This window comes from Podarcis filfolensis (genome assembly GCF_964270895.1).
Source record: "Podarcis filfolensis genome assembly, chromosome: 2".
NCBI lineage: Eukaryota > Metazoa > Chordata > Lepidosauria > Squamata > Lacertidae > Podarcis > Podarcis filfolensis.
Window position 1 is genome coordinate 32683870 of NC_139605.1, and position 18245 is coordinate 32702114.

General features: G+C 39.5%; 1 protein-coding gene across 13 annotated transcripts in view; it reads left to right on the forward strand.

Moving 5' to 3' along the window:
• Window positions 1-18245, forward strand: part of LOC310756452 (contactin-4) — a 536818-nt gene that overhangs the window by 337520 nt on the left and 181053 nt on the right. For 12 of the 13 annotated variants that reach the window (XM_083600569.1, XM_083600561.1, XM_083600560.1 and 9 more), the window contains one exon: window positions 987-1162. In XM_083600569.1, the coding sequence (XP_083456695.1) occupies window positions 987-1162 (176 nt within the window). Of the gene's footprint in view, window positions 1-986; window positions 1163-16186; window positions 16335-18245 lie in introns of those variants that run through there. The other variant, XM_083600564.1, reaches the window with a different exon arrangement.

Genomic DNA, 18245 nt, shown 5'->3' on the forward strand with positions numbered 1-18245 from the left:
GACAAAAGGAAAGAGATAACAAAGCATGATAGGATCTGGACATTCCTCTTTCTGTGACTTTAAAAGGAAGGTCAATAAAGAAGAATTTTATTGTGCCTAAATAGTCTGAATAGACTTGTTTTTTGAGAAATGAGGTTGATATTCTGAGCAGTAGATCTAAAAAATTATAAAGCATCTGTTTTGCACTGAGGGAGTATCTTTGGACTTAATATAGGGGTATAAAGTAGTTTATAAATAGGGAAGTTAATGCATGGTCAGTAGATTGTAACACTGAAATAATAGCATGAATGGCAGATTTAAAATGCTGTGTGTAAATGTGTATTACATTCGCTTTATAAAGTATTCTGCTTTAAATAGTAAAGATTCTCCACCAAAGACTATAAATATGAAAATGTTTTAATCCAAACAAATTTTAAGTAAAATGTTTTGTTATATGAATGTTCTCAAAACAACAACAACAACAATTTATAGGGCATAAATTGAAATAAACCCACTCTGGACCTATTTTAGAAATTTATGGATTTTGCCCTGGGAAAATCAGTTTGGGGTACTTTTCATATCCTCTAGGAATTTCTGTGTTTCTATTGTATTATGTTTCCATCCCTCTGCTGTTTATACATTATAATCTAAATAAGAAGAGGTAATCAATGAAGGTGTTGGATACAATAGACCTTCCCTTAGTGTGGGGTGTTGGAGTGGATGATTTAGCCCTTGAGCTGTAAGATTCTGTAAAAATTAGTAATCAGCCAGAGCATCAGCTTCAGTAAAAGCAGTACCGCAACAGTGATGTAAACATTAATCAGGTTTGTGACTGACTGGTAAGATTACTTCTCAAGTTAAATGTTACATAACATTTCAGATTTATACAGGAAAATGTGTTTTCATGGTACTTAGGAAATAAAGAGAAGGTCATTTGTTGTGTTTCTCTCTCGCTCGCTCCCCAACCCCCCAAGCAAAATTCAACCACTTCCACTTTTGTACCATAGGTGGAAGTTAAATGGAACCATTGTTGACATTGGTATGGATTACCGCTACAGTGTGGTTGAAGGCAGCTTGTTGATCAATAATCCCAATAAAACTCAAGATGCTGGAACATACCAGTGCGTAGCAACGAACTCATTTGGAACAATTGTTAGCCGAGAAGCTAAACTACAATTTGCGTGTAAGTAGCAACAATATCATATGGTAGATATTACTTTGTTGCAACATAATGTTGGGGTGGGGCTATTAAATTGATGTCTCTTTAAAGGTTCATATATACATAGCTCCATTTAGAATGTATCTTGATTCATAGGATGTGTTATTTAATCTGTAAATAAGTAAACATTTTGATAGGTCTGTTTTACAGAAGAAATTAAAAAGGAAAAAAGTGTATGTAGTGAGAAATTATTAATAATTTGTGCAATATTAAGGCTGTGAGAGGGAACCAAAGGCAGGTTGACCATCAGCAGTGCAGAAATGAGGGCAAAATAGCATTTGTTCACGGCACTGTTTTGCAGAGTGAAGTTTTCCTCCCATTGTAAGCAGTGTGGGGAAAATAAGAGGGGTGGGTTAAACCACAGAGCCTAGGACTTGCCGATCAGAAGGTTGGCGGTTCGAATCCCCGCAACGGGGTGAGCTCCCCTTGCTCAGTTCCTGCTCCTGCCAACCTAGCAGTTCGAAAGCATGTCAAAATGCAAGTAGATAAATAGGTACCGCTCTGGCAGGAAGGTAAACGGCGTTTCCGTGCGCTGCTCTGGTTCGCCAGAAGCGGCTTAGTCATGCTGGCCACATGACCCGGAAGCTGTACTCCGGCCAATAAAGCGAGATGAGCACCGCAACCCCAGAGTCGGTCACGACTGGACCTAATGGTCAGGGGTCCCTTTACCTTTAAATCTACCTGGAGCTAGCCTGGATCTCTCCAAAATGATGGATTTGGATCTTCAGAGCTGCCATTGGCATGCCTCCTTTTTGGTTTTTCGAACCTCAGCCTTCTTTTGTTGGTGTTGGGCCAGAGTATTGGAGATGTCCACAGAAGCAAGGAGGGGCGAATCTAACATCAGATCATCTTTCTCTCCCGACACTGGAGTTTTGTTAGCCTAAGTGCATCAGTTTTCAAAACATTTTTACGTTTCAGAACTTCAAAAAGGCAAAACTTAAAGTGACTTTTTATAACGTATTGTGAGATCTAAGAAAGGCTGTAGATTACTCAGCACTGCTGACTTTGAAAATAGCATTTGTCCTTCAACTTTATATGCCACTTACATAAAACCAGATTAGATGTCTGCAAATGTTTGTTGTCTGTTCTGTTCTGAACTCCTGGATGGACGCGCGCCCCCCCCCCATGTTTTCAGCTGTCATATAAGTCTATCAAACTTAATTAATTTGTCAAAAGGTTTAAATCAATTTTTTACCCCTGCCCCAAAGACATTTAGGCTGGAATCACATGTATACTTACAAGGGAAAAACACCACTGAAAACCGTGGTAATTACTTCTGAGTCAGCATGCTGAGGTTGTGGTATCAGGTGACTGAAGACTGTACTCTTAGGTTGTTCTGATTTGCCTTACTTTATAGAGCATGGCGTGATATTACATAAATATGAACATACAATAAGCTATGTATTTAAACCTATCTTATTACTCATTCACCTCTTTCTTTTTAGTAAACATCATTGCTTACACTGCTCAGTTTAGCCGTTTGAATTACATAGTTCCATTCGGTACTATGTTTTAAAGGATACTAGCAGTTAGAAGTAATTCATATCAAGATTCTTGCTTGTGGATGTGACTTGGCACATTATTTTGGCAAATCTTTGTTTGGAACGGCTTTATTGGACCATGAAATGTTTTGCTGTGTTTTGTTTTAGAACCCTGCTGTAGAGTACACACTTGGGATAGCTTTTGCTTTTGTCTCAAACTCTTCTTTCTCAAGTCTGCTTGTCCTGGTTTTAGGGTTTCTAATCATCATCATCATCATCTAAATCTGATGAAGATGCAGAAATAGCTTGGGATATCATAGTCTTCTTTTGACATGTATTCTGTAAAGTACAGTAGTACCTCGGGTTACATACGCTTCAGGTTACAGACTCTGCTAACCCAGAAATAGTACCTCAGTTTAAGAAATTTGCTTCAGGATGAGAACAGAAATCACGCGGTAGCGGCGCGGCGGCAGCAGGAGGCCCATTAGCTAAAGTGGTACCTCAGGTTGAGAACAGTTTCAGGTTAAGAATGGACCTCCAGAACGAATTAAGTTCTTAACCCAAGGTACCACTGTATTCATAATTTCCCAAAGTATGAAAAAAATGATAGACATGTGTGCCTTGGATAACTTGTGGATTTGGGCAGGGACACTCTTCCTGCTCTTAAATCATTGTAATTATTTATTATTTTACACATTCATGCTCTGCCTCTTTGGAGGAACTCATTACCAGGTGATTTACAAAAGTTAAGCAAAAATCACATAATAAATAAAAAACCAAAAACATCTAAACTACAAATCAACTACCACCACCACCACCACCACCACCACTACTACTACTACTACTAATAATAATAATAATAAATTATTTATACCCCGCCCATCTGGCTTGGACTCCCCAGCCACTTTGGGTGGCTTCCAACAGGATATTAAAAACACAAAGTGTTTAGCTAAAATGTTTTTAACATCAGGCATGCACATCCTGTTTTAGTTCCCTTCAATAAAAGGCTAGAATTACTCAGGTAAGACACTGTTCAGTATGGCCACCATATATATATATATATATATATATATATATATATATATATGAATATGAATCAATTATAGACATCTGCTTCACCGCTTGCAAACACACGAAGAGCTGGTTGTTGTCCTATGTCCCTGTGTTTGTGCGTGCGCACGCATATTCACTGGAATTGATGTGTATAATTGCCTCTTAAGTGAAACATTCCTAAGTTTCATAGAACATACTTTTTCAGTGAGCTTCCTGTTTGTGCCCTGTCACCATTTCTCTTCCTTGGCCAGCATTTTATTTATGTAGTTGAATTATGCTGATTATATTGATGCTGAAAATTAAAATTGAAAATTAAAACATATACCAAAACAAAAGCCAATTTTTATGTTGGGCTTTATTGAAAAATGATTGGTGAAAAGTAATAGCTATTGGGAAGACAAAGTATTATATTTTTCAAAATAATTTACAGTATAGTATCAGCTGCTTATATACTGATGGTGTTTGTTCAAGGACTGAAAATGTGCTCTTCTTGTGGAACATAGGTAATGAACGGCTTCTTGGAGACTAATAACTTTAGATGCTGGTTTGTCAGGGAGATTGCTTCATAAATACTTCTTCTTCCTCTTGAATCCTGGTGCTCTCCAGTACCTCAGACATCACAAATCAAATAAGTTCGCTATTCATCAAACTAAGTTTCTATACAGTGGTACATTATTATTCAAAGCCAACTGCTTTGAAAAGATTTTGCTGTCATCATACCATGTGAGAAAGTTCCACACCAGCCTGACCATATATTCAAGCCACACAGAAGATGATAAAATGGCAAAAGCCATTAATTCAGCTAGGACTTGCCCACTTACTTAAACGGTTCACTGAGCTTAAAGAGCAATAATAAATAGCTAAATCATCCAGTGTCAAAATAAATGTGGGGGATATTGAATTGACATCAATAGGAGGTGCCCTTTTAACTACTGAACTTGGCAGGTATGGAGATTTTACTCTTTGTGTGTGCTGATTTGTTTTGTAATAGAAAGAAAGAACTTTGAAGATTGTGAGCATGCTACATTAAAATATGTGTTTTGTTTAATTGGTATGTCATTGTAGACCCAAGAAAACATCTGGACTATAATAGAAGCTTTGATAGATGAGCAAGCATAAGCTTGGCTTGACTGATTTTTAATTAAGGAGGTTGCCTTAATAAGCAAAGTTTGTTCTTTAGCAATGAAGTGGCAAATGGTGACTTTCATACCCAGCACCTTCTTAATATTTATATCAAGTAAATGTCAGACACATCACTCACATTTTGATTTGAAATAGGATGAAAGGAGTGGGGGGCATGTTGTGTTTGGGGGCTTTTAATTTATTTTGTTTTTTCTCAAAATTATATATCAACTTATTTTATCCGAGATGGCAAACAGAACTGTCTAGATTTTGAAATATCCTTGTTGGATTAAGTTTATTACATATCATTTGCTTCTAAAAAGCAATAAAGATGTGCATCAATTTTAATAATGTATTCTTTTCAATTCCAAAATGTATGTAATTCTAATAGAATAAAATGAACTGTAATGGACACTTCATGAAAGTCCAAGCTGTTTCAGAGCACAAAGCCTCCTTCACTGAAGAAATACTTTCTTTTTGGTTTTGTGTGAAGGAGAAATCTCAAAATACCACCCCCATACTAATAATTTGATGCACCACTAAAAAAGTTCATTTGACTTCAGTAGCTCCATGGGTTTCTATTTCTGCCAGTACAATACTATTTATCCTGAATCTTACTTTGCTATTCAGGGACCTCTGTATTGACTGTTCTCGTACTTGCAGCCCTTGACCTACTAGTAGATTCAGCGGCTGCTCCATGCTTTGTTTCCACCATACTATAAGATATTTATAGCATGAGAAAATATATTTATATTTATAATATATTTATAGCTTGACTGTTGGAGGTTCAGTTAGCCTATCAGTCAGCACCTTTCACAGTTCCTCCTGTAATCTCTACCACCCATTATGTTGTTGATGACCTCTGCTTTCTTCCCTCTGATGCCGCATTTTATCTTCTGTGGCAAATTATACCCATCTAGTTTGGAGATAAAAGGCTGTCATTATATTCAAGGGTTAAATTTGAATACAAGGGCATCATTAGAAGATGTTGGTTCTCTCTTTCCCTCTGTCTCCTGGTTAAGGGCTAAATTATTTTTCATGTAGCTTATTCCCTGCAGATTAAACTCTGAAGTAGCTACTTAAGCTCTTGAGGAGGTCAGAGTGGATCAGCAATTATTCCTGAAATATGTATTTAGGTTACAAACTGATTTTGATAAAAGTGCTATATATGTGCCCTCAAATACTTGATATGTTATAATAATTAACATTTCAAATTTTCCTCATTGTTTCTTGACATGCTTTTTAAAAAAAAAATAAAAATTACAAAAGTAAGGAATAACTAATGAGATGTGGATTGATGATACTTTAAAAAACACACACCTTTGCTTGCAGTTGTAAAGATTCACAGAATTTAATTCTTCATAGCATGGTCAAATACTCATTGACTAAATCTTCCTATATCCATAAAATTGTAAGGTTGTCATCACTCAGCCCCTGTTGGAGGATTTGTAGTGCTTCATCACAATCCTGGATTTGCATGCAGTAAAATCCAAGAGGCCAAGAAAAAACGAGCTTAATAGTTGTACAGGGTGAGGAGGAGAACCTCAAGGGACTTACTGTAGGGGAGTGGCAGGGATTTGGCAAGTTGAGAAAGGGCATAGCCCCTAATATTAATATGTGAATGAAGTAATTCAGATTATGCTGTGATGGTTTTCCTGGATGGGGAAGCTTAGCATGGCACTGTTGTTTTCTGCTGAATATTAGCCTGATAACTTAAATAAGGACATAAAGGCATTGGGTGGTATCCAATTGTCTTCTTCCACTGATGGAAGGCTGTTTGATCAGGTGGAGGCTTCCATTAGTGGAAAGGGCAGAGGCATTTTCTGCTGATTTCCCCTATCCTTTCTAGCCATCTGTCCCTGGTGGTTGAGGACACTTCAGAACAGCAAACAGCATGATAGTGGTGCAGGAAACTGCAGGGAAGAGAGAGAATTGGCAAAAATCATCTCCCTCCCCCTTTCATGGAAGCCTTTGACATTTATCCATCGGTGGAAGAACACAACTGGATGCAAGCATTGATTTATTTTTTCAGAAACAAAATTCTGCAATCAGTTAGGCTACTTAAAGCATTTTGAAGTCAGTAGGAGTTAAGCAGCCTAGCTGTTTACAGAACTGCAGCCTAAATCAACAAGGAACTAAGCCTATATCTGTAAGTGGGCAATATGCTGTTCATCCTATTCAGAAAGATGATCTTCGGAACTATGAATTATTAACACATAACCGAGTAGCAAAATAAATAATTGATCTCCTAAAGTGCTGTGCAGCCTCCTCTCCTTCTGGTTTATTACATTTATTTCTTGTCTTACAGGCACCTATGGTGTTGGTTGGTACACTTTGATCCGTTTGCTTTGTGCTTGTGGCCATGAAAAAATCTGGTTGCTCATAAATTGTAGTTCCTAGTGCATGGGTTAACCTTTCAACATTTTTTTGGGGGGGGAGGGGGATGGAAGATCCTCCCTGGCTGTGTTGCACAAGGGCTTGTTGCAGTTCATCGGGAGGCTCTGTTGGTAGATTGGTTTTGAGTTAAGGGAGAGCTCTGAGCCCACTTTGATCATTCCATGCTGTCCAGTGCTTTTAAAGTGAAGCACCAATTTGTTTTGCTCTGGCCTGACCTCTTGGCTGCTAGAGGAAGTTGCTCCATAATATCATGGGAATTAGTATATTGTGGCAGTATTGCAGCAAAGCCTTTCAGGGGCCCTGTAGCTGTGTGCCTTATCACTTGTGGTGATTATTCATCAGGCAATGGTACTCTACATTTTTTTAAGCTACCCGAGATCACATATAGCTTTCAGAGGTTCATGAATGTTTCAGTGGAAATTTGTTTCATGTTGGTACAAAACTAAATCAGATTTAGGAATAGATATTTTAAGAAAAGAAGGAAAGCTTACGCAGGGGGTTCAGATAAACATCTACACATGCCATGCTTCTGTGAGTGGCAAGAGCTCAGTCATAAGAAATGGGCAGTGGCCTTTTCCTCAATGGCTGGAGGAGGCGGCGAAGAAAGAACTGTGAGTGGAGGGGGGCCCTTTCCCCATCCTCTGGACACTCTGGGAAACTCAACAAACCTACTGCATCTCGAACTGGGTGTGGAGAGTGAAGAGGGACTGCCTGAGGAAGGTACCATCCACCTTGGGCCTCTCCATAAAAAGCAAGTCTGGAGTGAACAACTGGGTGATATCCACTGTTTCCAGGAACCCATCTCATTGTGAGACATTTGTGGGTGAGCAGAGAGTTTGTTTGAAACCTGGGTGAGAATCCAGAGGCTTAGAGGGAGTGTATGCCGAATGGAAAACACACACACACACAAACATTTTTATGTTGTTGTTTAGTCGTTTAGTTGTGTCTGACTCCTTGTGACCCCATGGACCAGAGCACACCAGGCACTCCTGTCTTCCACTGCCTCCCGCAGTTTGGTCAAACTCATGTTAGTAGCTTCGAGGACACTGTCCAACCATCTCGTCCTCTGTCGTCCCCTTCTCCTTGTGCCCTCAATCTTTCCCCACGTCAAGGTCTTTTATGTAGCTATATTTTGGTAACTTGACCGTTGTTGATTTAGTTGTTTACACCGCTTAGAGATATTTTAAATATATTAAGTGGTATAGAAATTAAATAATAAACATACAGTAAACCTGTAAGTTCTCAGCCATCTAGGATTAGTTTTAACTTCTTTTGTTTTAGAAATTATGTTCATGTGAAATGTATTTTTTATTTCTGTATAATTTGCAACTAGTAGACATGAAGAGAATTTGGTCTAATATTTCCAAGAGTTAAGCTTGAAGAGGGTTTTGTATTGTTCCAAAGCCTGGTGCCTGCCCCTTTCTCTGCCAAGCAGTGGCAAGGGCACATGGGGCCACAGGAATACACACAGGGTCTGTGTCCCTTTGGAAAATAGAAGACACAGCGGAGACTGTCATGCTTTAAGAAATAGGGTTTATTCGCCTATTTACACCTTCAGTTTTCATGGAGGAAGTCCAGATCTTACATCATGCACATTTCTGGAGACAGCAGCACAAGTAACCTTCAGGCTGCCTTCCTCAAAGATGGATCCCAGCCTCCCCCCCCCTTCTTCTTCCCAGAAACCCCTTGCCCTCTCCCAGAGCAGTTACCCTGGCAACCTTCCAAATCTCCAGGGTCCTTGTTTTGTTAACAACCCTCTATGGGCCCTCAGTGGCTCTCTGTTGTTCCCTTAATGGCCCTAGCTTGGTCAGGCTACCGAGGCTACCCTTTGCATCTTATATTTCTCGTTTCCTGCCCCAAATAATCACAATCCTAGAATTTATTAACTTGTATGTTTCTCTAAAGTCTACAACAGTATTTTCTTTTCTCCTTGAAGAGAGTTGTAGCACTAACCACATTGGTTCCATTTGTCATCCTGCTACTCAAACCATCCAAACAAACCTATGTTTGTGGTGGGGAGGGGCATTCCTTTAGATTCAAATAGAATTAGACCATAACCCAAAGTTTGGTTGACTTTTTTTGGACTGCAAATGTTACTTGTGTCATCATTACTTTCAGAAAATGGTCGAGAGCCAGTGTGGTGTAGTGGTTAAGAGCAGTAGTCTCGTAATCTGGGGAACCGGGTTTGCGTCTCCGCTCTTCCACATGCAGCTGCTGGGTGACCATGGGCCAGTCACACTTCTTTGAAGTCTCTCAGCCCCACTCACCTCACAGAGTGTTTGTTGTGGGGGAGGAAGGGAAAGGAGATTGTTAGCCGCTTTGAGACTCCTGAAGGGGAGTGAAAGGCGGGATATCAAATCCAAACTCCTCCTCTTCTTCTTCTTCCTCTTCTTCTTCCTCTTCTTCTTCTTCTTCTTCTTCTTCTTCTTCTTCTTCTTCTTATACTATGTAAAGGTGAAAGGTAAAGGACCCCTGGATGGTTAAGTCCAGTGAAAGGCGACTATGGGGTTGCGGCACTCATCTCACTTTCGGACCGACAGAGCTGGCGTTTGTCCATAGACAGCTTTCTGGGTCAGGTGGCCAGCATGAATAAACCCCTTCTGGTGCAACGGAACACCGTGACAGAAGCCAGAGCATATGGAAACACTGTTTACCTTCCCACTGCAGCGGTACCTATTTATCTTCTTGCACTGGTGTGCTTTTGAACTGCTAGGTTGGCAGGAGCTGGGACAGAGCAACGGGAGCTCACCCTATTACGAGCATTCGAACCACCAACCTTCCGATCGACAAGCCCTAGGCTCAGTGGTTTAGACCACAGCGCCACCCGCATCCCGTATGGTTATACTACACCTAGTGATCATGCTGTGTGATTCCTCCCAAGTGAACTCCACTTGGACTCCCCCGTGGAAAAAATAAATAATAAAAATGGTTAATTAGGAAAATACTTTTTAAAAGTTAGTCATAACATTTGTTTACTTATTTACTGGATCAGCAAATGCCATTATTGTAAAGGATGCCTTCTAATTCACACAGAAAAATAAATAACTGTGCATTTTGTTCTGAAGGATAAAATTTGTATGTCTCATACATAAGTACTGACGAAGAGGAATCCTGGCGCACAAGCAACCAAAGTATACAATCTCAGAGAAAATAAGTGAAATGTACTTGATATGCAGCAGATATTGATCCCATGTAACGATACCATTGAAACAACTTTATTATCCTGAATGATTGACATTGGATCCTTCATTTTATTTGATGGATGTTGCTGCCGTAAAACGACAGTTGTTCATACCAATATTATTGAGCTGCCAGAATTTGAAGGACTGATTGATTGAAAAAGCCACTGGACTTTTTACTATTTTAAAACTAGTGTGATTCAGAAGCTAGGTAACTGACTCGGGGACACTCTGAAAAATTACATTTCCCTGCACAAAGATTAATCTCAGACCACATGGACCAGGAGAGTAGATAAGCACAGTAACTTCACTTACTAGCTTGGCAGTCAATATATTTGTGTTGGCATAAAAAGAGTTATGTCATACCTTATATTTCAGAGTATTCACTTATTGCTACTGTTGGTTTCCTTTGTGGAGATGTATGAGGTGATCTTCAGGAATGACTCTTAATAATCCATTGCGTTTTAGGGTCATGTTGTAATCCTAATTTAGGTAATTTGGATTACACCTCTGAGCCGTAGTGGATTGGAAGAAGCACACAAATGTCCGACAAGCAGGAATGGGCAGTCCTGGCAGTATCTGCAAAGGGAGAGGAGGAATGGGAGGAGATGCTGAGACTGTTGGCAAGAGGGTCTGAGTAGTTGGCTAGGAGACCCACACCCCACCCAGCTGCCACTGGACATTCAAGCAGCGGAGGGAGAGTCATGCAAGCCAGCCTCCAGCCCACATGCAATGAACCCTGCCAATAGATTCAGCAAACATTGAGCTAACCATTGGCTTGCCAAATTCATTTCTTGTTCTTGTTGCATTTTTGGTGCGTCTTGCTTGTTCTGGCTATTGGATGATCTTGATTGTTGCATCCCACATACATGATCTTGATGTCTGCATCCCACGTCAGCTGGAGTGTATCCCACCAACTGGTTTAAATCAGGAGTTGATGGGTTTTGTTGGGGAAGAGACTGGGTGAGGTAGAGATGGAACAGTTTTCTTCTAGTAAGACTGCCATGGGACTAGCATGACCTGTATTCTCACTGCATACATATTCATCCTGTACGTTTGTATTGAAACCTTTTTGTAGAAATCTGTTTCCATTGTTTTTACCTGCAAAGTCTTCTGACCCTGTAAAAGCTACTCTGCTTAGAGATGGTGTGTGAAACAATATAGTATGCTATGAGACATCTCATGGAGGATGTGAAGGATATAGCTATCATTACAAATGTACCTACATTAATAATTTTATTTGTATGCTGCCTTTCCATAGTTCAGACTTACAATATGAAAAAGAACACACAATTACAAACTAACAAAAGTAGTTATAAACAATACATAGAACATTAAAATACACAGCCAAATTGGAAAAAACCCACATAAATCATAATGAGATATACAGTGGTATCTCTGGATGCGAACAGGATCCGTTCCAGAGCCCCATTTGCATCCAAAAGCGAACACAACCCGCATAAGCGCGTCTGCGCAGATCGCAATTCGCCGCTTCCGTGCATTCGTGTGACGTCATTTTGAGCGTCTGTGCATGCAGCGAAACCTGGAAGCAACCCGAAAATACTTATCCCGAAGCTATTTCAACCTGAGGCATGACTGTAAAATGAAGATACAAAAATTAATATCAATAAGAGCAACAACCCCCACCCAACAAAAATCCCTAAGCAATACTCCAGCCCTACTCATTAGTTATGGGTCATGTAAAAACTATATATAATCTCCATTTGCAAAGGCAATATGCTTCTGAATACCAGTGGCTAAGGAACAGAAGTTGGTGCAACTGCACTCATGTCCTTCTTGTGTGGCTTTGGGCTTTATGGAGTCTGCAGAGGACGGATACACTTGAAGACTAGCTGCTGCTAACCACCACAATTCAGTTCCTTTAAATTTACAAGCCATCCTAAATAAGCTTTTACATTTAAGAGCAAATTAAGTTTTAAAAATATGATAGAGATAGATAGATGATAGATAGATATAGATAGATAATTTACTTCCCACATGTGATTAGCTTTAGGGTAGTTTCATGTATTTTCAGTGGTTGATTCACTGAGTAGCTGAAAGGAGTAATTTTATTCAGTGTAGTGCAGCGTACAAGGAGATAAGTCACGCGTTACCAAGATCGATTTTTGTGAACAGAGAGAGCTCATAAATTTGACAGTCTTGTTCACTGAAGTTGATTTGTGCGTTGTGTGAGTTCCCTGCATATGTTATGCTGCTTGTGGAAGGACACCATTCATGTGAGCTGTTAGGCATGCATAACGGTGACCAGATAATAGGGATATGTGACTCTTTGCAACATGCTAGCCAAGTCAGCATCTTCTCTTGCGCATATTCTGTTTATCAGATTTATCCGTAGAATATCCATTTACACCCTTGCCATATACGTGTTTTTTTTTTAATCTTTATAAGCCCTGAGCTATAGTTTTATTATGAATTCCATTCAAAGGGCAGGTTGTTCCTAAACTATTGAACATACAAACTAGTTGCATCCCTGATTATGCCCTTTCCTCCTCTAGGGAGGGGTATAAAATTTGACATCCTCTTGCTAATGCAGCATTTATTTCAGTTTTTCAGCCTCTCTACCTTACCTATTTTCATTATACAAGTGGGATAGAGCAGCTCTGCAAAATACATTTCTCTTCTGCTTCTTCAAAAACCCATCTGAAAGAATCACCCTATGCTCTGAGTACTTATATGTAAGATAAGTGTGGATCCACATCCTTTTAACTCTGCACTCGCTGTGCCCTCAACTGTTCTAGCAATAGATGTGGGAAGCTGTCTGAGCTGAGCTGTGAGTCAGGAACTATGGAAGTTCCAGCCATGGAATCAAGGGTATTTCCAAATGTGGGATGGGTTTTATGAGGTAGGGGAGGATATATTAATTGAAATTTATCCTTCCAGGTGCACACATGTGTGGCTTGAACCGTGTTTTAAATTCCCACCCTTGGCAGCAAAATCAAAAGAATAGGAATTAGGCTGCAAAGCCTTGTCTTGAGCAAGTCCAGCTATGAAGTAAGCTGGCTTCCCCCGTCTTACCCCACTTAACAAAGAATCAGCCGGCAACTTGTAAAGTAAGTTTAAAAATAAGATTTACTTAATTTATAATCATGCATTGGTTCACAGAAAACACAGCAGTAAAAACTATAGGAGTGACTGGGCAGGACAGAACTGTGGTGACTGTCGTTTTCTGTAATTAGTACAAGTTTTATTATTTTTTCAGTTGCTCCAATAAATGCATGTTTTGCATATCTAATCACTATTTGATAATATTTTATCAGTCAATTGAAGAAATTTTCTTTGACCAATCAAATGCCAGCTAGATTATGGAACTGGAACATTCTGAATAATAATCTTAATAAGAAAAAAACACAAAATAAAAAACCCAAAATGCATAGTATTGCCCAGAAAAATCACTTGTGTTTTCAAGAAACATAATGTAAGACCTTAAACTATTTGTAACCTATTTCAGAGAAGAATTATTACTTCAACGAGGACCAAATAGTTTTCGAAAGACCAGTAAAAGCTACTGCAGTAAATACAGTACCAATTCTGAAGGGAATGTGCCCAAGGCTGGGGGGCGGGGGGCGGTGGACAAAAGTACACCCCAAATTTCCTCCAATGGGAAAAACCTGCATATCTCTAATGAAAAGAATTAGAGCCTTTGGTCAATCACCTATTCTATAAACAATTAGCATCCACTTGTCTGATTGCTTGGTAACAAAGCAACTAGAAAACAAAAGCCAGGCACATCCTGATATGACGCCTGGATGCCAGGGTATGGTCTGAAGCCATATAATTCAGCAACCTTTCTGAAGCAATGCAGATCTTGGTCTTGGCAATTCTTGGTTTGGAGATCACTTTACTGAGTTCAATGAAATACAGTGGTACCTTGGTTCTCAAACTTAAACTGTTCCGGAAGTCCGTTCCAAAACCAAAGCGTTCCCAATCCAAGGCACGCTTTTCCATAGAAAGTAATGCAAAATAGATTAGTCTGTTCCAGACTTTTAAAAATAACCCCTAAAACAGCAATTTAACATGAATTTTACTGTCTAACGAGACCATTGATCCATAAAATGAAAACAATAAACAGTGTACTGCAGCCACACAATCAATCAATCAGTTGCTGAACTGGGTTCCACACAGTCACAGAAACAGAACAAAAAGAGCCACAAAAATGCAAAATAAATAGCAAAAACAGACAGACCTCAGCGTAACTCTCAAAATGGAAGTGTGGCACTCAAAACAGAGCATGTTCGACTTTTGAGAAAAGTTCTCAAATCAAAACACTTACTTCCGGGTTTGCAGTTTTTGGGTTCCAAGTTGTTTGAGTACCAAGGCATTTGAGAACCAAGGTAGGTACATAGGTAGGTAGGTAATTAATTAATTAAGTAAGTAAGTAAGTAAATAAGTAAGTGAATATGTAGCACCTTTATCCCTAAAGATTTTGAAGTGGCAAAGGAAATCTGTTCCCAGTGTTCTTGTTCCTGAATGTACACTCCTGGATGATGGTCTTTGGTCAGAGGCATATTGAAAATAAATTTTGAAAGTGCAATAGCTGTATTTTGTTTTTTATGTGTTGGGGCATCCTGCTGCTATCGATTAACTGGTGTAAGTGAATTTCCATTCTAGCAATATCAGCCAGTAATTTGGTAACCTACTGAAATTCAGGTTGGGACTCCCATGGGCACATTGTTCAAGTCACTATAGTAGAGAAGAGTTTGGTCACCTGTTTCACTTTACCCATCTCACGTTGATAACAGGAGAGTTGAGCTAAGCAGACTCAAGTGAGTGCAGAAATACAGGTAATTGCATTGCATGCTTATGCAAGCTTTTTCAGACTAGCCTCCCAGATGCTTGCAAATTATCTTGTCATTTAATTAGGTCCTTTCACCTGCATTAAAATGTAAAATATGACAGCACCCCTAAAACTACAGGTTTGTGTCCTGCGGTACCATGGTACTGTTGTAAGATCGAGTCCCTGTTGAATAGTTGTTCTTCAAATATTGCTTGCTGCAAATTGTAGCGAGAAAACAAGTTTTCAGGAATGTATTTTTTTACAGTAAGATATTCCCCAAGAAAGTTGTCCAGGGGGCATTCATTTAGCATTTATTCATTATTCATGTATCATCACACAAGCATCTTGAAGATTAAGTGTGGGGAAAGGCAAAGCTCATGATAGCACAGATGGTACAGGTGAAATGTGCACAGCAAAGGAGCTGTAAAGAGCATGTGAGAATGAATTGTGTTTGGAAAAATCTGCTGCGTTGGGAATACCAGGAGTCCAAATCTAACACTTAGTTAATAGCATAATGCCAGGAGAGACCTGCATAGCTAGCAGTATGTGGCACCAGGGACTATGAGCAATCACAAACATGCTGGTTCTAAACAGGCAGGCAAAGCGAAGTTTTATTCTGCCGTTGAAGACTGTGAAAAATAATAATCTAGTGAGGAGATTGGGGGGAAAGGCAAGCTGGAGGGCGGGGTGGGGGGGACTCAAACCAAAATTTCTATTTGAGACCTTTTGGTCTGTTCCGGGAAGGGCTGGAAAGAGGAAATGGATCTAAACTCTGTGGGATGTAAAACTTATAGCAGTCAAGTACAACATTCCCACAGTGGACATATTAGGGGATGTTTTGTACCACTCAGGAGAAGTCTTCCTGATTCCTCCTGAGCTGGGACGGACTTCCACTACATGTGACTTGAAGAGGCTGTGGTCTGTTGTACTAGCATGGAGGAGCACATGGCTTCCATGTTCTGATCAGTGTGTGTTCTCCATTTTGTATGTTGCTGTGTGTTTGGAGAAGTGACTGCTTAGTCGCAGTCACTTGGGACTAACTTCTTTCTGGAATAGTTCTAGTTGTTATGTAACCTAAGCCTGCCTTCAGGGGTAACCTGAATGAATCTGTGAGGAAACTACTTTTATATTAACGTTAATCAGACTCTTGTGTTTATTCTTTTTAAGAGGGATTAGAAGGGATTTTACCAGGAAAGAATCTTTAATAGTAAAACTCAGATGAGTCAGCAATAAGCTGATGGCTGCGTAATTTGAAAGGGGGGTGTTTGGAACTCTGCTAGAATATGGAACTTGCTAGTGCAAGTTAAGAAGGATATCATTAAATAATATATCCTCTCCTGCCTCCCTAATAATCCCAAACTCAACTGTCGCTAACGCTGACTTTCAAATATCCCCATGTGGCTCTGAAAAAATGTGGTTCACAGGCTGTAATTCTTACAGCCCTAAAAATTCTCTCCTCACCCACAATCTTACTATTATTGCTTGAGCCCCAGCTTCACTCCATCTGCCCTACTGTATGGAGATTATAACTGGTCTACATTATAGGGCCGCTTGTATGAAAGGCTGATAAAGTATTAAAAGACTGCTTTTAGGGTGCATTTATATAAAGCATTTCAAATGGTAACGTGGTGGCCCAGTCTATTCCTAGTTCATATGCCTTTCACATGCTTTCATGCATAAGTCGATTCCATCTCATTATTGCCACAGTCTGAGGTTTCATAGCATTGCTGAGTTGGAAGGAACCCCTCAAGGGTAACGTGTTCCCAATCCCCTGCAATGCAGGAATCAAGAACTTTTGTTGTGGTGGTGGTGTTTTAGGAATCTGCATGGAAATGTGTATGTATTTAAATATTCTAAACTACTTTATTTCAAAAAATATATATGCATTTCTCAACTTTCTCTCTCTCTGAGAGAGAACTATGTTAGGAAGTTCCAATCCATCAATTAAGTTCCAATCTGGCCATTAGTCTGCCAGGTGCAAATCAGGTTGGTTTGTGTCATTGTTTGAAAACATCGAGTACTGTGCTGCTTTATCATCCCTGTGACAGTGGTGACACATTATTCGGCTGCATCAGACTTCCATTTCCCAGACTTTTTGTCACTTCCCCCAACAGGTTTTTATGGTTGAGTGCAGATCGGGATTATATTTTAGCCGTTTTGGGAAGCTGCTCTCGAGACTGAGCAATTGCAGTAGGGAATTTTTGTCCATATTGCCTTTTAGGACCATTTCAGTATAATCATGGGAGTATTTTGGGACATGCTGTTATCATGCAAAGGGGACAGATTACCATCTCTCTAGTCTTCTGAACCATATTGCCAAGTAGTAATTTTTATTTTCTTTATAGATGTTATATAAGAGATTTCAGTCTTAAATATTTTATAACTTCTTAAAAACAATCAGCCCCAAATTTATATACAGATGCAGATGCTGAGCACTTAGAATTAAACTATGCACATTAGCAGAAATTATAGAGAGCTTTGCTTTATTTGCTCAACCGTAAAACATTTAACCTCTGAATCTGCTGTTTTATGTACTCATAATTTTAATATGTAACTAACAGTGAACTATCACCCACTTCAGTATTGCCGGAAGTTCATTGTGAAGTGTTTTGTTTTGTTTTTTACCTGGGGAGGTGTTTTGCTCTGGGTTTTTTTTTTTTAAATGCTTTCGGTAAATATTATAGCAACTATGCTTGAAAGCACTTTCTCCACAATCATTTTTAATTCAGTGAGCTAAGTAAAAGCTATGCTAAGATGGGATGTTAGGAACCAGCACATTCCTTCAGAGAAGAAACAGTTGTTATCACGTGTCACTGTTTCCAATCGCAAAGTCAGAGGAGTGTCTCTTATCAACCAGGGGGCTGACCCATTTTGTTCACTTATTTGCTTTCTTGTATGTTTACTAGAATGGAAGTCCAAACCACCAGGATTTAGGTCATTATCAGGTCTTCCTTTCTGTCACCTTCATCCTAGCTTCTAAACAGCAGCCTAAAAAAGGTAAAGGACCCCTGACAGTTAGG